Source organism: Pituophis catenifer, unplaced genomic scaffold (assembly GCF_029215685.1).
Source record: "Pituophis catenifer annectens isolate HBS135680 unplaced genomic scaffold, rPitCat1.0.hap2 SCAF_1, whole genome shotgun sequence".
NCBI classification, from domain to species: Eukaryota; Metazoa; Chordata; class Lepidosauria; order Squamata; family Colubridae; genus Pituophis; species Pituophis catenifer.
The window spans coordinates 298876610-298900482 of NW_027256881.1; the positions used below are offsets into that span (position 1 = coordinate 298876610).

The 23873-nt window shown below is 39.3% G+C and overlaps 1 protein-coding gene across 1 annotated transcript; it reads left to right on the forward strand.

The window, feature by feature from the left end:
• The first annotated feature begins 1300 nt into the window (after positions 1 to 1300).
• On the forward strand, positions 1301 to 22720 carry LRRC74A (leucine rich repeat containing 74A). The gene is made up of 14 exons (XM_070931424.1): positions 1301 to 1340; positions 3595 to 3708; positions 4923 to 5098; positions 6449 to 6556; positions 7991 to 8087; positions 8895 to 8944; positions 10588 to 10669; positions 10900 to 10985; positions 11992 to 12186; positions 14343 to 14438; positions 16122 to 16265; positions 19630 to 19737; positions 22225 to 22310; positions 22627 to 22720. The coding sequence occupies exons 1-14, from the start codon at positions 1301 to 1303 to the stop codon at positions 22718 to 22720; spliced, it is 1476 nt and encodes a 491-aa protein (XP_070787525.1).
• The last annotated feature ends 1153 nt before the right edge of the window (positions 22721 to 23873 follow it).

The window sequence follows — 23873 nt, forward strand, 5'->3', positions numbered from 1 at the left end:
ATCATAGGCAGCTCATATTCTACTGTTACTCAAAATAACTACCAGGAGTACATAATGTAGCAAACAACTCATCTTGAGATGACCAGGCTTAGGGTTCACATAACCCATTTTTTAAATAACTATGATTGTAAGGGGATAATAGAAGCAGCATACATCTTAATTCTCTTCTGTGTGTAGCATGGAAAATGGGCTATTTTCTTACGTATATAAACTACCTCTTTTTTAGTGCTTTTGAGTAATTTTTTTACTACTGGCCACTGCCTGAAAATCCCTGCAGTTTTCTAGGAAAGATTTTCAGAAGTGGTTTACTGTTGCCTCCATCCTAGGGCTGTCAGAGAGTGACTGACCCAAGGTCACTCAGCTGGCTTTGTGCTTCAGGACTAGAACTCATGATCTGCTTTCTAGCCTGGTGCCTGAACCACTGCACCAAACTGATTCATCCGACCTCTGGCTAGTATAAAAACTTGTTTGCTGTTACCTAAATATAGTAGCCTCAGGCCTACTGAAATATTTGAAGCCTCGTGTAAATAAAACAAAAATACAAATACAATTTCCTCAATCTTGGTTACTTGTTAAAAAAAAAATCAAATGGGGGGGGGCAGTTCAGGGAATTTATTGTGGGTAGAAAATAACCAAAGAAAATAGGGCATGAATATCTGTGCATCAGTTGTTGCCAGTGATTCAGCTTACATCAGACCCATATTTTGATGTTAAAGGTCTGAACCTAATGCCGCTAGTAATTTTGCCATGCTTATTGAAAGAATAGCCTAGCCAGGTTGTGCAACAACTACAAAACAGGAGTTTTTCATGAATGTTAGAAAAAATGAATGTACACAATCTAGAGTGGCTTCCCATCACTGCCCCTTAAATTACCAACAGCACCGCTTTCTGAAACAAGATCTCTGACCTGCATTCTGATCCATTTTGATCCAGCTCACCAAAGAAGACTTGACTCAAGCCTCAGCTATGTGACTATAGAGATACCATATATCCTAGGTCACAATGTCTAGGTGAGGTCATGGAAGACTTGAAATTAAAGTGACCTAAACTTGAGGCAATAAACATGCATAACATACAGGCAATCATAGTGATATGGAAATGTGGTCATTACAATAAGAAATAATATAATTTGGGATTCTCCCTTGCCAGCTGACATTTTAAGACATGAACATTTCTGTGATTCGTAATAGTTGTTGGATGGGTCCTGTAAAGCTCTGCTTTAGAAGGGACTGAAAGAAAGGAAATTTATCACAAAAATACAGTAAAGAAGAATTAACAGATTATCTGATTTCCCAGCAACATGGACTTTTTACTGTTTTTGGAGGAAGAGGAGGAGGAAGGTGAGATTGTAGTAAATGTGGTATTCAGTTTTTTAAAAAACAAATAAACATGCCCCAAAGAATGCCATTCAACTTTTAGCAAATGTTGTAATTGTGCAATGTTGATGGCTGTACATACGTGAGAACCAAAAGGGGGAGATGGACACTGATGTCTTTGTATGAGTGTAAAATGGGCCAGTAGCCAGTTCTGCAGAAATGAAGAAAACTGCCAGTGCATTTATTTTCAGCAAGAAAGAGAAAACTAATTAGATTATTTAGTTTACATTTACTATAGTAAAAAAAAAAAGTGAATGCATCTTGATTGAGCAGCTAATAATAAAAAGCCTATCCCCAGGCCCCAAAGAATATAACAATACTTATTATAAATGGAATGATACCTGTTGCAGGAATGGGATATCAGAGGCTTACTCACTGCGTGTAAGCTCCTTACAGGTTGCACTGCTGGAATTCAGCTACACAATAATTAGTATTTGTTTTAAAAACTAACTGATAAGCAAAATATATATGGTAAACTTCCTGTGAACCTTCTTACAGTATTTACTTAATCCTTTCCTTCCCTGCCAATTTTCTCTCCTATAAGAAAAATGTAGTTTGTGACTACAAAACAGTAGCTTCTTCCTGAATTAACAAAAGGTTTGTGTGTCCTGAATCCAGGGGCTTTAAGAAATAGCCTATATAACAAATATTGCCTCTTCTTCAAAGTTTATCTAAGATCTAAAGCAGGGCTGTCAAACTCCCGGCCCGTGGGCCAGATGCATCACACTCTGGCCACGCCCACGCCCGGTTTAGCGAAGGGGACAAAAGTCTTGATACGTCAAGTGATGCCGCCATGATGACGTGAGTTTGACACCCCTGATCTAAAGCCTTTCAGATCTTGACTACAAAAATCTGGATAAGCATTAGATATCAAGAAAGAGTTGGAGTTTTATGTATCAATTGGAAATCTTGACCATGGTTTGAATAGTACTAATAATGCTTGTTATTCACAAATTATCATGCCATGACAGGCAAAGACAAGAGGTGTTAGATGGTTTCCTATGTCAGCCCTGGACGCCATCTTTCTTTTTGGATTTTCAGGGCTGCCACACTTAGTCTGTGGGAAACCGGGAGGAGTTTTTTTGGAACTTTGAGGAACTGCTGGCTTTGGAGTCTTCATTGGTTGGGGGTGTTCTTGGAACCCTGACATCCTGTTCAACATTGACAACTCATCTAGGGAAATAAGCTGACTTTGTATAAATATACAAAAGTATGAAGGCTATTGCTTAACACATTGTAAGCCGCCCTGAGTCTCCGGAGAAGGGCGGCATATCAATCAAATTTTTTTTAAAAAAAGAGAGTTCTGTCAATGGCTATGGCCAGCTTTCTTTTTTTCACATATATCTAGAGCTGTGGATCTCATGTCAATTTTGAATATTAAGTAACATATAGAGAGGCCCCAAGGGTGCAAATCAGTAAATCCAGTGAGTGGAAAGAAGAGACAAATTTCCTGCATACCCATCCCACAAAAATAACTGAAAAATCAGAACACAAATATCAGATTTAATAACATTATTACTTGAGGCCCTTGTATGGTTTTGACTTTCTTAAAAGAAGCTTTCTGCTTCTACTTAGTTGTACAATAAATTATGAATTGGGAGTGAGAGAGGTGATATTGTATCTAATGGCATCTAAAATCTTGTTTCCAGTCTTTGTGCACACTGGTATTCATTTCACTTCATTGAAGGAGAACCCAGCATGCTAGTTGTTTTCCAAGTGTTATAGGAGCTTACTATTATGGTCTTCCAGTTAATGGCAGGAAAGGAACACTAGAAAAGGGAATGGCATAATTTTAGGCCAATAAAGATCAATAAACGGTGGGGAATATAACTTGCATAATACCGGTAGAAGCAAATAACTGGGAAAACAGAAGTTTTTCTATTCTAAACATGGTGTCCTTTGAAACTAGGAATGGTATCCTTTTGAACTAGCATGGCAGGTGTTGTGGGGGGACAACCTCAAATGACTATCGGTGGTTATCTCTTCTGACTCTGACTATAGACAACAACACCCGATGTAACAGATTTTTCATGATTGTTATGTACAACTGGGCAAAGAAACTCAAAAGGAAAAGGAAAATCGAACAGTTGTTGAAGGGTCCCTGAAGTTCATTAATAGATTCACTGATGAACATTGTGGATTTTCTGGACAGAAATGTTGTGTATTCAATATCTCAGGAAGCTTCTGTTTATACAGAAAGTAATTAATCTGATTGCAGGTAGTGTGATATCAGAAAACAGCACATATGTGGAGACATCGTCAGCTGCTAATGCCTCTGAGGCAACAGAAGAGAAGAGGGAAGACAGTTCCGACACAGACCTTTCGATTGAAGGTGAATAATTCTCTTCTGTCTTTCATATGAACATTCCCTACCTCCCATCTTGTGAAAGTTCTCCAAAGTGCTCTCCTTAACATAAGGCTTCTGTTGCTTACTTAAAGAGATTGTTTGTATTGTAGTTCTCCAGCCCAAAAGTAGATATAGATAGGTCGTAAAGTAGTCTTGTCAACATCATTAGATAGGATCAACCTAATCAAAATGAAGAGGGATGCGGTGGCTCAGTGGCTAAGATGCTGAGCTTGTCAATCAAAAGGTCGGCAGCTCAGTGGTTCAAATCCATAGTGCCCTGTAACGGGGTAAGCTCCTGTTACTTGTCCCAGCTTCTGCCAACCTAGCAGTTCGAAAGCGTGTAAAAAATGCAAGTAGAAAAATAGGGACCACCTTTGGTGGGAAAGTAACAGCATTCCATGCACCTTTGGCATTTAGTCATGCCAGACACATGACCACGGAGACGTCTTCAGACAGTGCTGACTTCTTTGGCTTTGAAATGGAGATAAGCACCGCCCCCTAGAGCTGGGAACGACTAGCACATATGTGCGAGGGGAACCTTTACCTTTAATCAAAAGGAATTCATAAATCTGGGCCTGGTGCCTCAGCAGACTAAAAGCATTGTGATTAACACCAGCTGTCTGCAATTACTGTAAGTTCGAATCTCACCAGGCTCAAGGTTGACTCAGCCTTCCATCCTTTCAAAGGTAGGTAAAATGAGGACCCAGTTTGTGGGGGCAATAAGCTGACTTTGTAAATATACAAAAGTATGAAGGCTATTGCTTAACGCATTGTAAGCCGCCCTGAGTCTCCGGAGAAGGGCGGCATATAAATCAAATTTAAAAAACAACAACTGAAATTGATTTGAAACAATGCAGCTCTAATAGCACTTCATTACACATAATTAGAGAGCCAGTTTGGCCTAGTAATTAAGGCACTAGATTAGAAAGCAGAAGACAATGAGTTCCAGTCCTATCTTAGCCATGAAAGCCAGCTGGGTAATCATGGGCCAGCTCACCTCCCCTCACAGGATTGTTGATGTGGGGAAATAAGAGGAGGAAGGATGAGTTTTTAATGTACTTGCATGCACAGATATATCAAGGGTCACCAATTCACTTCTCTTTGATAATTGTTCTGTGAAGCCTTTGACAGGACTTAATTTGTTTTCTCTGTATTGAACAAAAGTATGCATTATCATCTATATGCTGTATCCTTCACAGATGCTGAGCGCTCATTTACAACTGTAAAGGGTGCAGACCTGTATAGAGAGGCATGCAAGCTGGTGGGAGTGATTCCTGTCTCATACTTCGTCCGGAACATGGAAGAGCCTGTTATGAATCTTAACCATCATGGTCTTGGACCAAAGGGAACCAAAGCCATTGCTATCGCTCTGGTTGTAAGTACTTTTACCTGATGCTATTGCATTTCAACACACTTTTCCCAGTTTGGGGAAGAAAGATTAAAGGATCACCCTATAATACTGATAGAGTAATTTAAATACATAGTAAAACTGGCAATTTCCATGAACCTTCTTCCTTCCTTCCACCTTTCAAGCATTTTAACTGTAACTGTAAGAGTTTAACATTGACCAACAAGAATATCAGATCTCTTTACGTGAAGCCATTAAAACACCAACTGGTGCAGAGCAGTGGTGGGTTCTTCCCGGTTCGGCCCGGTTCAGCCGAACCAGTAGCGGTGACGATATGATGTCACCGAACCGGTTCTCTTTGTTCGGGAGCTGGGCCCTCCCGCCCCTCCTGCCCCCCTGCGTTATTCTTACCTTTTATTTGGCCCCACCCCCAATCTATTTGCTGCCTCTTGAGTCCCAGCTGATCGGCTAGAAGGAAAAAAACTGTTTAAACTCTTGCTGTGGACTTCAAAGGGCCGCCCTACAACTGATCAATGTTAAAAGGCAGTGTGGTGGTAGATCAGTGCGCTCGAAAAACAAATGGGTAGACCGGTGTCTCCAAAAACAAATGGGTAGACCGGTATAGCTCTGCAAGCAGTTAAAAGCCTGGTAGACCAGTACCTCTGCTAAATCCTAAAGAATTGTCACATGATCCTCAAACCACACCCACAAAATAAGCCATGCCCACAGAACCGGTAGTAAAAAAATTTAGAACCCTGGTGCAGAGGTAGTATTCACAGGTTCTGACCAGTTCTGGAGAACCGGTAGCAGAAATTTTGAATAGTTCAGAGAACCAGTAAATACCACCTCTGACTGGCTCCACCCCCATCTCTTCTCTGCCTCCTGAGTCCCAGCTGATCGGGAAGAAATGGAGATTTTGCAGTAACCTTCCCCTGGAGTGGGGAGGGAATGGAGATTTTACAGTATTCCTTCCCCTACCACGCCCACCAAGTCACGCCCACCAAGTCACGCCCACAGAACTGGTAGTAAAAAAATTTGAATCCTACCACTGAACTGGTGGTATAGAGATGATGATCTGCAAGAGATGCAAACAATTGACATACTAGCCTTACTGTCTGGTACATAGATAATGAAAAAAAGTCTGAGTTAAAGAAATGTTTTAATGGTTTAGATATACAACATTATTAGCTAAAGCCTCTCACTGTGAATATATTGAATGTGATGAGACTGCCCAGAAGTTGTTTATGATTACAGAATATAGCAGCTTGAATTGTTATGGGCACTTTTTGTTTTGCCCATAATTTACATTATTAATCATGTAAATTAATGTTACTAAATGTCTGCATTTTTTTCCTTTTTGAATTTTTCATTCTGTAGTCCAATACAACCATCACTCACCTGGAGCTAGAGGATAACTGGATTCTGGCTGAAGGAACTACCTACTTAGTACAGATGTTGCGAGAGAACTGCTACATTCAAGAGATGGTATTCTGTGTTTCCCTCATAGGACAACAAAGGAAACTCTCTTGTACTGCTCTGTAGAATTATGCTTGGCTAATATGCTAGGCTATTTCATGATTTTCTGGATGTACTATGAGTTTCACAGTCTTTACTTATTTGACCCTACTATATCTTTATCAAAGGTGAACATCCTAGCGTCCCATGCAGTTCCCAAAGCCCGAGTATTGTCCTCATGAAAATGCAAAAATTGCTATTCAACTTGAATGTTTAATGGGACAGTAGGAACTAATGGAATCCTGAAAAACTGTATTTCATTCTAAAATATATTAAAGATTCCAATAATCTACTAACTGAAAAAGTATTCATTGCTAGATATGAATATTTATCTACTAATGAATATATTATTTACAAAAATTAATTGTGTCTATGTGTTTGTGGATGCACAAAGAAACATCAGTATAATGGACTAATTGGGAAAGTTTTGTTATCCCTGATTATTTATTAAATTGCAAGTTACATCACTTGCAGCAGTTATGCCATTTGTGTATGACATCATTACACAAAAGATTTAAATAGTACTAAGTAAATGTAAATATAATTGCCTGGCCTAGACTCAGTGGTGGGACTCAAACATTTTTACTACCGGTTCTGTGGGGGTGGCTTGGTGGTGGTAGCATGACTTGGTGGGCGTGGCAGGGGAAGAATATTATAAAATCTCAATTCCCTCCCCATCCCACTAACCTACTTTCCAGCTCCATTCTTCTGTGCAGGGCAACAAAAGAAGAACCAGCAGATCAGCTGAGACTCGGGAGGCAGAGAATAGATGGGGGTGTGGCCAGTCAGAGGTGATATTTGCCGGTTCTCCAAACTAGTCAAAATTTCCGCTACAGGTTCTCCAGAACTGGTCAGAACCTGCTGAAACCCACCTCTGCCTAGACTACTTTGGGTACAATCAACTTAACTATTAAGTCTACATGGAAATTTGATCAACTGAATTTGAAGCCATTTAGTTGAAACCTGGGCAATCAGGTTTCAGAAAGGTTTATTCTTCTTAAAGTGTTCATCGACACGTGAACATCCAGATGTCTCTCCAACCCTTTTGTTCTCATGTTGATGGGGAAAACTTGAGAAAGTGCATTTTTGTGGCTGATTCCTCTTTTTTAAAAATCTCTTGTCTTTTGGTAGCCTTGACTCAAAGTTTTTGACAGCAATGACATGGCATTTGGCTAAATGCAGGTACATCAAACTGTGTGTAAACATAAACAGAGACATTTGAAAATGAAAACATTTGGAGAAGAGTAAAATCTTGCTAGTTAAATTCTGACTGACATGCCGGTCTGGATAACGTGGACTGTGTCATTCTCTAGGAATTCACAAATATCTAGTTGCTCAAACAGTGCGAAGTGCATCGATTTCATCTTTCAACTCTTCTCTATAAGTTTTTCTTCTTCTTTTCAGAATATTTCCCATAATCACCTCAACAAAGATGGAGCTGAAGCTATCTGCAGAATGTTTTACCACAATATTTCTAACATCCGGTCCATTAGACTGGCAGGTAGGTTTCTTCAAGAAAGGCAGAATGATGCAACAGAACAATATTCAGGTATCAGCTTTACAGAATATGGCATTTGCTCTTAGAAAGATCTTTTGAAAAATCCAAGGTTTTTGGCTGGCAAGAATGGGACATTCTACAGAATAATGATTTACCCTATACCTGTACCTTTGGGGCCTGTAAATCACAGGTGAGAAACCTGTAATTCTTCATATGTTGCTTCATATGTTGCTGCATACCACCTCTCTGAGTATACAGGTTGAACTCCAACTGTAGTGTAGGATCACAATCCCCACCCTGGACATACATATCCAAATACGAGTCACTTCATGTTATCAAGATGTTGAAAAAAGTCTTACCTGAAATTTTATAGTATCTCAAAACTCCAATATTGATAACCTGTTTTCTTGTTATTGTTGTCTCTCACTAAGCTTTTTATCTCTATAAGTAATATAGCTTTTTCAAAGTTTTGTTGATGTACTGTATTCCTACTAACTACTTTGATAGTTCTCATTTTTACAGGCTAACAGCTTGAAGCCCTGTTGGAACGGATTGCTTCCTAATTTTAAATAATATCCAGTTCTTGAATTATTAAGTCAAATGCTCTACTTTTCCAAGATAAAGACCATTTCCATTTTTAAAAAAGAAATGAAATTCAGTTTTACATGCATCATATAAGCATATTAGATGAGATCTGTGTACTGTGTATGAACTGTACAAGTAGCCTTTGCAAATGGCAGAAACTGACTAAGCAATTGTCTTACGTAAAACAGCCCTCTAACTTTTTAGCAACTTTTTCTTTGTCTTTAGGAAATGATTTTAGAGATGAGGCAGCGCCTTATTTTTCTGAATCCTTAATTGTGAGTATCTTGCTAATGGGGACAACTGGGCATCTGGAATAAAGAAGGAAGCATTTAAATGCAAAAATAGGAAAACAATTAAAATCCCCCAAACTAGCTGGAACTTTGAAAGCAAGCTTCTCAAGCTTTAGATATGATGAATTACAACTCCAGTCATCCCCAATCATGGCACAAAGCCATATTTGGAAAATACCTCTTGTTCACAAGTGCAATAACTTCTGCATACAACACCCTCAATTGCTCATTCAGTACAGGAAGGACTAATTCTGAAGAAATAGCATTGCAGTGAATAACTTCTGGCAATAAAGAGCTCATAGTAACCATTAACGAGAACAAAATCATCTGCACTGATTATTGCAGACTTCTCTGCACAATTTAAAATGCTGGTTATTAACTTTAAAGCTCTAAACAGTGCAGCATTTGAATATACCAGGCAACTGAATCTGTCTGCCCAATTCACTTCCAGTCCAGGGAAGTTCCCTCCCTTGGTGAGATTCCTAGGGCATGGGTAAGATGGCAAGCCTGCTTGGTAACTGTCATCATTTTATGGATTACTGCTCCTCCAGACATACACACAGCCTCCATCCTGCTGAGTGCTGGAAATAGATTTAAATCTTTTTATTTCATCAAGGTTTTGGTCCTAGCTGAATGACTGTAAATTACAATCTGGGGTTTTATGTGATTTCTTTGTATTTTGGATATTGTCCAGATTTACTTTTTTATTGTTATAATCTTGGTTAATATTTATTTTCATTTCAACATGACACGCAGAGTCTTGGGACTGAAGAGGCTTATAAATACTGTAAAATAAGAAACATATAAATAGATCTTTTTCTCTCAAATTGTGATCAGACTTGGCCTCTCGGGTAGAAGGACTGTACTTTCTTCAAGTCTCTATTTGAGATATCCAGAGAAGAATGCATGCCTCTTTAATAAACTTTCTTAGAATAATAAATAGAATAACAGAGTTGGAAGGGACCTTGGAGGTCTTCTAGTCCAACCCCCGGTTTAGGCAGGAAACCCTATACCATTTCAGATAAACGGTTATCCAATCTCTTCTTAAAAACTTCCAGTGTTGGAGCATTTACAACTTCTGGAGGCAAGTTGTTCCACTGATTAATCATTAATCTTTAATCATTCTTTAATAACTTTGAACTTCTCTTTACCTTCTCTGAGGGAAACCATAATCAGAATCAGAAATAAAGAGGCGTATGCACTGAAATTGACTGCCTGTTTGAACCATAGTCTACAACCTAGAGTGTAGTTCTCAGCATACTGTAGTTTCCTATCAATCAGGTCTCCTAAAGAATAAACCAGAATGGTTTTATTTTGAAGACACTAAAATGCTATCTCAGGATTGGATAACTAGTTACACGCTGGCCTCCACCAGTAGAGATGCAGAGGAAATACAAAAATAGCCTATCTGAGATGGTATTAGGTCAACATGGTCTTCCATGTATATACTTTACGGTAGATGGATGCATATACAACACTACCTTGGAAACATTATTATTGACACTTTGAAAAAGTAGAGTGTCATGTCATATGTCACAGACAAACATTAGGTGACCCTTGTTTTAAGGCAAGTGCTTAATAGAAGACAACAACTGAGTCTATAGGTCTCTGCACCAATCTTTCTACAGGCTAATTACAGAGTGATAGAGCTGGACCTCAGTTACAATGAGTTTTCTGAGAAAGCTGGAGAGCTATTTGGACAGGTCCTGGGTAAGTTTTGTTTCCCAACTTAAGGGAGGAGATGTGCCAAATAGTAATATTACTGAGTCAATCAAGGACTCCAGAGTAGTATTCATACTTCACAAGCCGTAGACATCCAGAAACAATCCAAAACCCACAGTTGCTTTGGATAGTGATGTGGGCAGCATATACATTTAATAAATAAATCTTGCAAAAGTGCCCATATGGCATATATAAGTGTTTGTGCATCTTTTATTCAGCCAACAACGAATCACTGGAGATTTTGAATCTGAGCTGGAATCATCTGCGGCTGAAGGGTGCTACGGCCCTGAGTACTGGTCTCAAGGTGAGAATCTGCTGGACGATCTGCTTTAGATGTCTTGAGTTGAAGGCCTTGAGCAAGGCAAGGTTGAGTATGATACCCAAGCAACAAGGATAAAAGCCTATGGCAAGATAGCAGCAAGCAGAGACCCTTATCCATAAAGAATCTTAAATATTTCAAAATATTTCAAAGCAGGAGATGCTTTGGAAGATAGCAGTGAAACAGTTATTCACTCTGAATTGTCATTTTTTTAAATATAAAGCAGCACTCTACATGATTATGTCTACTCTAAATTTAATTTCCATACCTCAGTATACTTTCAGATTGTGTAGATCAGACAACACAGCTGGTTTTTGCTAGCTGGTGGAAATGCTGGGGTCTTCGGCATGGTGCCAATGACATCAATGTACCAACTCTGTGACCTGCCAGACCCTCTGCCCCATCTGATTTCAAAGAATTCCTTGATGTAAAAAATAAATAATGGGAAGGTAAGGAATCCAAACGAAGCTCCTATCTGGATAGTGCCTTTGGCTCTTTCACAGTGCACTTCCACGTGGCCAGTGTCATCTTCCTAAAATTCTCCAAACTTTCAGAGCCTTCAGAGTTCCAGGTTTCCATGTTGTATCACTGGCTTTATAAGCCACTATTTTTAAATTTACATTTTCATTAGCTGTGAATTAAAAACTGTCTCAAAAACGTAGTAGCATTGTGGAAAATTTAAGAGGCAGAATCAGCCTTGAATCAACTGCAGTTATTAGGCAGTTTTTCAACATCAGCTGGAACCCTAGCAGCAGATTCTACACATCTTAGTCCAACTGTGATTCTCAAAGTAATCTAGTTGGTCTCTGCATGGAAGAAAAAATGTTGGGAAAGTAAGGCCTTCACATTGTATATGTGTTGATGTAAAACATGATCAGAGTTCTCTTCAAATTGATTTCATTTCTGATTTCAGCGCTGAAAATTAAAATGTTTTTTTTTAAAGATTTACATAAATAAAAGTTGGTTCTATTGTCTCTTTTTTTTCCTGAAGGCTAATGGAACATTGAAGATACTGAACCTTTCCTGGAATGGCTTTGGGAATGAAGGAGCCTTTGCCCTTGGAGAAGCTCTCAAAGTCAACACTATGCTTGCTGAATTGGATATCAGCAACAACCATGTCAGCAATGAAGGGGCAATAAAGCTAAGCAAAGGATTAGAAATGAATGGGGGCCTTAGAATCCTAAAGGTGGGATGCCATATTCTGAGCTGGTCTACCAGTCAGATGTCCTTTTGGGCTGCCAGTTTTATGGCCCTGGGTGAACTGTCTACAGCACTGATAAAGTTATGCCGTTCACTGTAGAATTTGAGAAAAGTTCCCAAGTTTTGTTCTTATGTTTTCCTGTTTCTAGACTTCAACGCTGCAGAGATTAACTTCAAATCAGTTGAAGTAGCAAAGAGGATAAGAAATGTAGAGCTGCAAGAAAGATCTGTCAGAAGAAGATGTTTGAATGACCAAGGCATTCCCATACCATGTTGCTTATAAATTTAGAGGCTGAAAGTGGTCATTCTTACAGCTTTTATTTGAGATTAGTTTGCAACTGATCACGCAAACAAAGAAAGACCTAACTATAGGTAGCTCTTGTTTATTGACTGCCTTGTGCAGCAACCATTCAAAGATATGCTGCTGCTGACAAAATAACTTTGTGACCATGGTGGGCATTTGCAATCATTGCAGTGTCTCTTTCTGTCACATATTTGCCATTACAGTGAACTAGTTCGCATTGTCTGATGCTGATCTGTTGTTTACTCTTTTTTTCCCTTCACTCCAACAAGTGATCTCTTTAAGCAACCTCTCCTGTGCCTAACCAATTTTTCCCCCTGCAGAGCAGAGAGATTAGAGAGAAAGGGCTAACAAGACAGTAAGCAAGTATACAATGGAGAATACACATCAAAAAGGAATGCATGCCTTTCTTTTGATTTGTATTCCCCATTGTGTGCCTTTTTACTCTCTTGTAATCCCTTCTTATCCTATGAATGTAAATACAAATATTAATACCTTTCTTGCTTATTATCCAGTGTCAGGGTAAGCATTCCAAAAGTGCTTACTGGGGAGTGGCAGGGGGAGAGAAAAGCCAAAGTAAAATTGTAAGCACAGTAGCAGTCCAATGATTTCCCAATTAACAGCTGTATCACTTAGTAACCAAGTTGCTGATCCCAGTTGTCACTAAATGAGGACTGTTTGTAGTATTTGTCTGTTCCTTGTTTGAGATTTATGTCAGCAATATAAGCAGTGGAAATGTAATAAACACAGTTGCATCCATCTACCACCATCAACATTTTCCTTTAGTCTGGAGGATGGGGTTTTCCCCCTATAAGTAAGCATAGGCCAGGCCTGTCAAAGTGGCAGCCCATGGGCCAGATATGGCCATTGCGGGCCACGCCCATCCTGGCTCTGCAAAAGCAAAAAGATCCCAATGTATCACAATACGGCCTGTGTTGTGATCGGGTTTGACACGGGTGAAATCCAAAATTTTTCCCTACCGGTTCTGTGGGCGTGGCTTGGTGGGCATGGCAGGGGAAGGATATTGCAAAATATCCATTCCCACCGCACTCTGGGGCCAGCCAGAGGTGGTATTTGTGGGTTCTCCAAACTACTGAAAATTTCCGCTACCGGTTCTCCAGAACCTGTTAGAACCTACTGGATTTCACCCCTGGTTTGACACCCCTGGCATAGACTATGGCATAACGTGTATGCCTGTTATAGTGCTTACACTACCACCCTGTGTCAGCTTCCTAGCCCAGCTAAATTTGGCCAGCAGCTGCCATATGGTAAGATAGTAATATATTTAGCACATTTAATTTAAAAAAAATTAAACTGCTTCAATATCTTGTCCTAAGTCAAAATTGTTATCAAAAAGTGGTTACTGCCAATAAAAAGTTATCAAAAAGGAAATGAGTGCAGAGGAAACTATGGCTACTTTTTGATGCAGCATCGTAGAAATCTGTTCAGCGTTACAAACAATGAACAATGATATTATTTGACTGTGCTGAACAAAATCAACAGTTCTTCCAGGCAGCTGTACCCTATCCCTTTTTCTCTAGCCTCCCAGACATCCTTGCTAAAAATCTGTTTCTCTAATTGGATCATCAATCCATGGCAATGTCTGAGACATGCATTGTACTTCTTTAAAAGCTACTGATCACTGTTATTTCCATTTTACAGGTCAAGAATGTTGCTCATGAATTCATGCATTGTATAAAACCATGCAACAAATCTATATTAAAATTAGAACAGAATCAAGTCTCCAGATCTAGGGGCAGGCTTTTTTTTTAAGCTCCAGGATCAAAATAATTTATTGTGTATTATTTCAGGATCCAAATTATAGTTTATTTTCCTCACAGATGTCCCAGAATCTCCTCACAGTAGAAGGCGCTATCGCTCTTCTCATGTCAATCAGGAAGAATCCAAAATCCAGAATGGAAGAAATCAACATCTCAGTAAGAATGAATTCAGAGAGAGAAAGTTAAGAAATATATATTGTTATGTGCACAAAACCAATTGTTGGTAAAATGAAAGGTTGCCACACATCCTGGACTTTGCTAAGAGGAATAAAGATTTACAGAATTATATCTTGCAGCATAAGATATTTACAGTATATTGTATACTCTGTGCAAGTTAAATATTAGATAGGATACTTCACAGCATTAGCATCTCATTAGATTCCTCTGTCTTGTTAGATTTTTAGGGGTACCTTGTCAAAAAGTTTTGTGTCTCCCCCTCTCCTCCCCCCCAATTATTAAGAACATAGTTGAAAGGCATCATCCATGCTAATCAAATCGTACCTTCACACTAACAGAGCCCTAACGTTTAATAATATTGAAATCTTCTTAAAGCCTTTCATGAACACTTTTAGCTCCTTTTCCAATACAGCCCATGTATGAATAACCAGAGGAATATTAGCTGGATGGCTTTTGAGCTTTTTGAGTTAAATGAAGAAATCTGAAGTGCATCTTGAAATGGATTGTATAGTAAAAGAGCAGTTCACCGCATATAGTACATGCCAAGTGAACTTCAAAAAGAGAGACATAAAACATTGCTTCTGAGAGTAATGATCTCAGGCATATTTGTTTAGAAATGCATGCCATTTTGTTCCAGAGAATATGCTGGCAAGCACATTTGTATGAAAGACCCAGCAAAGCTACCTGTGATTGGCAAAGCAGAATACTTTGTGCAAAACAGGAAAAAGAGGCTGAATCAATTATGAAAAGTGATGGTGTATATGTAGATTTGTGCAAATTACAAAACTCTGAGTTTTGGGTGCATAGTTTGAAAAGCAGAGAATAATTAGAGCTCTGTCAGAAGGCTCATCTTAAAGTTTCCCTGTCAGTACCAAGAACACCTTCTGGTAACTGTTTTTATAAGCTTGATTCTTCTGCTATTACCCTAAGCTCATCTTTAAGCTCTAAATTGACTTCTGCTTTTAAAGAAGGATGTGCCCTATTCTGACAGAGTTTATGCCATCTGCTTGATTGAGGATGATTCATAGATAATTGACTGACAATGTGGTTAGAAATAGAATCTCTACTATCTGTATTGGCCTCTGTTGTGGACATGCTCCTTCTCCTGTGACCATTGGTGCCATTTTGGGTTTGACTGCAGGATCAACCAGACCCCTGGCTTCTACTGCCTCTTTCTGAAACACCTGTCAGATCTTACCCAGGCTCCATGAGTGCATATATAGAATGCTTTTTTGAAAGAGCATTAGATGTGTTTATATTGTTATTTAGAAAACAGAATTAGTATTCTCTGAAGAAAAGAAAGTTCTACTCTGCACTGAAGCATCTAAAGCAATCTAAGTTCTACTATCTGTGCTGCTGGTTCTCGTGGCCTCATTCCTGGGTGGAATTTGTGTGTGTGTGTGTGTGTGTGTGTGTGTGTGTGTGTGTGTGTGTGTGTGTGTGTGTGTTTGTGTGTTGCCAGAATACTTTTCTTCTGACTCAAAAACTGGAGGACAGCACAGTGACACAGCCATCCAACTGTACCTAGAATGACTCACTTAAATGGTTTCAGGGGCTAATTCCTTATGGGAACTAATTCAGTAAATGGACCTAAAAGTATGGGAGGGGATCCTTTATTTCTAACCCCAAAACCCTGTTATCCTGCTCTTGGCTCTATTTTAGAATGTGCTTGTAAATGAAGGCTTCATCAGGCTGTTAGATCATGTCTGTGAAATACGGCCTGAATTAGATATTGTCTATGGAGGAATTGGAGGTCACATTGTGAAGAAGATTGAGCATCAGGCAGATGCTATGAAGCTGATTCAGGTAAGTGTAATGGTTAGTCCCTTACCTGAGATACGTTTTAGGCTTCTACTCAGAATATTAGGTCTTTGTTGAGCTCTCATGTCTTCCAATAATGCAAAGCTTAGAAGATGCTATGGCCAATTCCCCTTTCCACCTGCAATGTGTCTGGGTTAATGCTTTATCATTCATTACTAATGCTGTGCATTAATGAAAGGCACAGTAGTAAATTATTATTTATTTATTTATTTATTTTTTATCAAGCATATATAAGATTACAGATAAAAAAAGTATAAATGTAATTTGAATACATGAAAAGGATTCAAGTAAAAAGGGACATTAGGACAGGGATGGAAGGCATGCTGGTGCGCTTATGAATGCCTCTTACAGACCTCTTAGGAATGGGATGAGGTCAACAGTAGACAGTCTAAGGTTAAGGTTAATGTTTTGGGGGTTTGGGGAAGAAATCACAGAGTCAGGTCGTGCATTTCAGGCATTGACCACTCTGTTACTGAAGTCATATTTTCTGCAATCCAGTTTGGAGCGGTTTACCTAGAGTTTGTATCTATTGTTTGCTCATGTATTGTTGTGGTTGAAGCTGAAGTAGTCATTGACAGGTAGGACATTGTGGCAGATAATTTTATGTACTACACTTAGGTCAGGCTGAAGTCGGTGTAGTTCTAAATTGTCTAAGCCCAAAATTTTAAGTCTGGTGGCATAAGGTATTTTATTGCGGGTAGAGGAATGGAGGACTCTTCTTGTGAAATATCTCTGGACTCTCTCAATTGTATTAATGTCTGCTATGTAGTGCGGGGTCTAGACAGATGAGCTGTATTTGAGAATTGGTCTAGCAAAGGTTTTGTATGATCTAGTTAGTAGTACAATATTACCAGAAAAGAAGTTACGCAAGATTAGGTTAACAACTCTTAATGCCTTTTTGGCAATGTTGTTACAGTGGGCTCTGGCACTTAGATCTTTAGAAATGAGTACTCCAAGGTCCTTGACAGAGGACTACAAGGTCATGTCTATCTAATTTGTATTTTGTGTTCTGATTTTTTTTGCCAATGTGCAAGACAGAGCATTTGTTGGTTGAGATTTGAAGTTGCCACTTGTTAGACCAATCTGACACATAGTCAAGGTCTTTTTGAAGGGTAGTTGCATTGTCGGTGGTGTTGAATAGTTTTACATCATCAGCGAAGAAAACACAATTGGTTTTAATATGATCACAAAGGTCATTTATGTAAAGTATGAAGAGTGTTGGACCTAAAACGCTGCCTTGGGGAACACCACTGTTAAGAGGTACAGGATTTGATAGAGCACTTCCTATTTTGACCACTTGTTGTCTGTTTGACAGGAAGGTAGCTATCCATTTATGTAGGAGTCCAGAAATGCCATAGGACTTTAGTTTTAGAAGTAGTTTGTCATGTACCACTGAATCAAATTGCTCCAGAGTTTGGAATCAAGTGTTAAAAATAAATACATAGTTTTAAAAATCCGTTCACTCTTTATTAATCAGTGGATATTTTGTACTTGAGTACAACCTGAAGCAACTACTGCAGGATAAGGGCTCTTCCTTGAAGGTTATGGACTGTAATCATTCATGAGGGTTCAGTGTGGGTTGGTAGACAGCTGTTTTGCAATTTCCCAGGTTGATAGAGAGTGACTGACCCAAAGTCACTCAGCTGTCTTCCATGCTTAAGGGAAGACATGAACTTGAATTTCCTCACTCCTAACTACCTTAAGAACCTTAACCATTATAACACACTAACTTCCATACACATGTATCTACACATAGATACTCTCATAGAAACAGATACGCCCTCAGAATTATATTAGAATTTGCCAGGTTTCTGAGAATATTAAGCTTTATCTCAAACTTTCTGAACACTTTTTCGTAAGTACCTCAGTTCCCTCCAAATTAGTGAAGGCCAAATGCTTTTGTCTGGGCCTAATTCCTTTGTGACATATGGATCAATAGCTGAAATGAAAGGGTCTACCCTATTCTAAATTTTTGCAATCCATTCCAATATGTTTTTTACAGATCGGAGAAACCTCTTCCTACTGCTTTGATAGCCTCTCTATAGAGACTAGATAGCCTTGTTGGCTGGTTGCCAGCCTCGCCCATAGACATTACAGCATTAAGCCCATCATAATTATATTACCCAAGTCAGCAAACTAAACCGTATTGTATTAAATTCAAAACATATTATATTAAACGGAACTGCTGGAAACAGCCCCGATGGAGCAATAACCAGGATGTGCCCCCAGAAATATCTGCAAAATCTGAATCTTTTATTTATTTAAAAGCAGCATTGCTGTTACGATGCAGGCTCTGCCCTTTCCACAAAGATGTGGAATGTTACAATGTACAAGTGAAAGAAGCAAAACTTGTGTCATGAAGTTGTGACACTGCTTTCATTATTTGCCCTCTGATGTGCTCCCCAATTGCCTGCTGAACTAATTTTAAAGCTACACGTTGTTCTGTCCCCCCCTTCCCTACACAGGCAAACACACAATCAGGCACGTCTGCCAAGGTTTTATTATGCAATCAGACTAGAATCCCTTGCAGATAAGAGTTTTGGCAGTAAACTGCGAAATGCCTGCCAAGTCAGTTTTCACTCACAATAGGCAAGAGAGAGTTTATCCTCAGTCCGGTCCAGTAGCAAAAAAGTAATCCACAAAGCAATAGTTAGCCAAGGTCCAATCCAAATATGTACAAGCCAGATTTCAGGTAACGCAATGTGACTCTCAGGTTTTTAACTTTGACCATCACAAAGCCTGAAGAGCAATCACACCCACAACCGCCAAAGTGCGACACCCGCCGGCACACAATTTATTGAGCCTTTTGACCCCGGTAGGCCAACCATCGATAAATCCAAGAAAAGAAAAGTTTCAGAAGAAAACAGAATGTTTAATTCAACTACATAGGCTAGTTTTGTGGCCGCTCAGGAAATAGTCAGGCATGGAAAGGGTTTTGTGGCTCCCGGTGTTTTCTTTTCTGTGGGAAACGGGTCCAAATGGCTCTTTGAGTGTTTAAGATTGTCGACCCTTGGCTTAAGGGAAGTGATTCAGTTGTAAAGAGGAAATTATAGTTTTGGCAAAAGTAATGTTATATTTTCTGAAATGAAAAGTGGACAAGGTTAAATGACTGCTTAAGCATTAATAGTTAGAAAGCAGAAAAAATCACAACAGCCTCATCAAAGAGCCCTATCCAGGGGATGCAGGTTGAGTTTCAGCAACAGAAAACTTAATCTTTATGTTAGAAACCGCAGAAACAGATGTTGTGGCAGATTTACCCAAAGACATTTGATGCCACCCTGAGGGAAGTGGTTTAAAATACTGAACTTGCGGTCTCATTCACTTCTTCTTTTTTTTCTTTTATCCCCAGATCTATTTAGATGCCAACAGGCTAAAACCTTGGGACTTTTTTAGGAGTATGGATAAATATGGTGACATGAAAATTCCCGTGGCAGAGTTTCGGAAAGCCATGATGCTGGTAATGTTTCGAAATGTAAAATTCTTTTAACTTTTATGGTTACCCCAAAAGATCCCTGGGAATTTTAAATTCATTAGAGTGTTCCAGCTTTTTACCACTACAACTCCCAACTCATCTGCATCTGAAAACCAAGACAGATAAAAAAGCATGAAGCAGCAAGCCAGCTTGGTCTAGTGGTTAAGGCATCAGGTTAGAAAGTGGGAGACTGTGAGTTCAAGTCCTGCCTTATCCATGAAAGCCTGGTAAGTGACTTTGGGCCAGTCACTCTCTCTCAGCCCAACCCACCTCACAGGGCTGTTGTTGAAAATGAGAGAAGGAAAGTGTTGGATATGTTTGGCACACTGAGCTATTTGTATGAATAATAATAAAGGCAGGATACAAGTTAAATAAATAAACAAGTAGACATAAAATTATACTGATGATCAGAAAAGGCAATTTTATTGTTTTGTGGTTGGAATCTGAACACCCTTCACTATCTCCAAATTTTTTGTTGGCCCAGAGCCAGAAGCCACAGATAGCATGACTATGGAGAGGGCTGGAATCAGGGGTGAAATCCAGCAGGTTCTGACAGGTTCTGGAGAACCTGTAGCGGAAATTTTGAATAGTTCGGAGAACTGGAAAATACCATCTCTGGCTGGCCCCAGAGTGGGGTGGAAATGGAGATTTTGCAATATTCTTCCCCCAGGAGTCGGGAGGGAATGGGGATTTTGCAGTATCCTTCCCCTGGAGTGGGGTGGGAATGGAGATTTTGCAGTAGCCTTCCCCTGCCAGGCCCACCAAGCCACATCCACAGAACCAGTAGTAAAAAATTATTTGGATTTCACCACTGGCTGGAATGGTTGGTCCTTTTCTCCATTAGAGGAGTGAGGAAGTTTTTTTTAAAAAAAAGATTTTAAAAAAGGAAAATAATTAAGAAAAGCCTCTTACCTTAGTTCTATCATAGCTGCGTTTTTTCCCAGAGAGAAAGAGGAAAATTACATCATTTTTATTTAACTCTGGTGAGATGTTGGTGGCATGAATTTTAAAGATTTTGAGGGACCCCAAAAGGGCTCAAGGAAATATAGGACTTAGTTGCCTTGTGTTGCCCATCTTTGATGGGAATATGAATGCCAAGATTCTCAGTAGTACATTAATTGAGTAGCCCCTGTTGACCAAATATGTCTCAAAGAAAAAGTTAGTGTTGGCTGCATTAGGTAGACCAGACCAGGAAATCAACTCCACCGGAAGGCTAAAACTACTTTCATTGACTTTAGCTATTATAACAAACTCTTGCAAGTCCAGAAGTTGTCAGGACATCCTGGGCTCAACAAATATTTTACTTCTTGTTGCCTTGACAACAAAACTTGCATATCTCTGTCAAGAACACCTTCCTCACTCACTACAGTGTGCCAAAATAAATGTGAAACTCAGTAAATATTGATATTTTGTCAAAATGTCTCAAAGCAAAATACCTTCAATAAACAAACATTTTCAACTTCACATGGTCAGGTGAACCTTACCTTTCTACATGTATGGTACATTTAAGATTTTACAAACTGTCTTCACAATATGTAGCATCGATACAGACTTTTCTCCCTTATGCTGATGACACAGAAAAGCATTCATTCATTCAATTTCTATGGCTGCCCAGCTTGCTAAGGGAGCCTTTGTGGCTTACACGGGAAAGAAAAAAATGCAATGAGGAAAGAAGTGAAATCTGTAAAGATGAATCTGTTCCAACAATTTCATTACAAACATGGTGGATTAATGAGAACTTTTAAAAAGTCTGATAGAAATAGAGCTACAGCTCAAAGAGGAATGTGCTAACAGCTAACATATTACTGGCTAGTGGCTAAAACTGAGATTGGGAGCTAAAATGGAATTCCAATTCAATTATGGATATTGATAAGGAAATGCAGGATCTAATATGAGTAGAGTTGGGCTTTCTGCCTTCTGTTGTAGGTAGTCTGGGGGAAAATCATTATTGCAAGAAAATACTTCCATCCCAAACTGCTATCAGTCTAAGATGTTGTTATTGTGGGGAAAATAGGAGGAGAAAGGAGTATTAGGTATGTTTGTTGCCTTCGCTTTCTTCTGGAAAGTTTTAAAATTTCCAAGTCTAACTTACCCCTCTTGAGTAGTACTTCAATCTCCGTCTGAGTACTATTCAGATCTGGCCAAATTTACTTCAACCTTCACTTTATTTTATTTAAGTCAACCAAAATTGGCTAGGTGTTTCCACATTTTGAGACTTCTCAAATGGAACTCTGCTCCTAATGACTACATAATTTTAGCAGTGAAACAGAATTAGTTGATTACTGTCTTTTTTTCCAGGTTGTATTTTCAACTTCCCAGTCTAGCCTATAATTGTAGTTTTTCACGATGGTTCCCATCATAACCAGATCTGATCCTGCGTCAATTTGTGGACCACTCAAGGTCATCCAAGGGCTGCTGCCCATTGTAATGATAACCAAGATCTATGCAATAATTATATTCTTGTGTCTCAAGCAATCAAAGATCCCCCTGAAACGGCTGCAAGTTGTAGACCTGGTACGCAAATTGGACCCCAACAGAACAGGCTACGTGGACTACAGGTGACTGTTATATGCTATTACAACAAACATATTCTTTTTATTTTTAAAAGAGAGAGAGAGAGAGAGAGCGGCTTACATACCAGTAGAAGCATTGTTTGTGTTCTTGTTGACAATTTGTGTTGATGTGCCCAAAACTGAATATATAGGGCAATGGATCTCTGTAATTGTGAGTTAGGAGTCAGTATTTTCAAGCCTTCTGGACAGTTAGTTCTTTTCAGCATCCTAAGGAACTGGGAAAAATAAAAGAAAAGAGAGAAAAGTTCAGGAAAATTACCTTATTATTAACCTTACTGTTTTTTCTTCATTTTCAAATTAGTCACTATAAAGTTGAGGAGCCAGTCAAGAAACCCAAGGAAAATGAAGATGAAGAGGAGGAGGAGGAGAATGATGATGCTGAAAAATGGTCCTAAAAGATGAGTGCTGGAAGGAAATGTGCTTTGGGCTGAATAATAAGTGCTGGAGGTGGAGAGGCAATTGAATATCCACAGACCTTAAGTTTAGACAATAAAATGTATTGCAATAGAAACTGATTTCTGTACATCCAAAAGACGAAGATATAATGAATAGTATTTGAGAAGGGCAGTCAAAAAGGCAAGAGGGCAGAAACCAGCCATAGTCAAGTCTTAGAAAATGTTGGCCAACTCATCTAGAGATGCCAGTCAATCTCATCTAATTTCAGAATGTGAAGCAGGCTCAGGCAATAATTAGATGGGAGACCAACATGGCTCGACTGAGAAGTAGAAACATCCTTGGCACCCCACTCCTTTTTGTTGCCAAGAAATATGAAGTCAACGGGTGTGAACTTTTTTTTTTCTCAGAGTGGTGAAGTTAAGATATGTTGGGTTTCAATTCCCATAATGCCCAGACATCATGATCTTGCCAGGAGGATATTGTGGACCAAGCTGGGGGAAGGATGTTTTACGTCATAAAGTTTATGGTATTAAAGACAGGGATCAGTATCACAAACATTCCTCCAAATGTGCACATATCAGGGGTGAAATCCAGCAGGTTCTGACAGGTTCTGGAGAACCGGTAGCGGAAATTTTGAGTAGTTCAGAGAACTGGCAAACTGGCTGGCCCCAGAGTGGGGTGGGAATGGAGATTTTGCAGTATCCTTCCCCTGCTGCGCCCACCAAGTCATACCACGCCCACCAAGCCATGCCCACAGAACTGGTAGTAAAAAAAATTTGAATTTCACCACTGGAACATATATACTTTCTCACACAGCACTCCACTGTAGTTCTAATGGATTCAGGAAGATGGAATATTGTGGTACCTTCATTTACCTAGGTTTTTGCATACTATTTTGTTTTCTTAGTGAAAAATACAGGTTGTTTGGAGCAGGGGTGGGTTCTAAAATTTTTTACTACCGGTTCTGTGGGTGTGGCTTATTTTGTGGGCGTGGTTTGATGGTCATGTGACAATTCTTTAGGATTTAGTAAAGGCACTGGTCTACCAGGCTTTTAACTGCTTGCAAAGCTGTACCGGTCTACCCATTTGTTCTAGGAGCATTCCGGTCTACTCATTTGTTTTTGGAGGCACTGGTCTACCCATTTGGTTTTC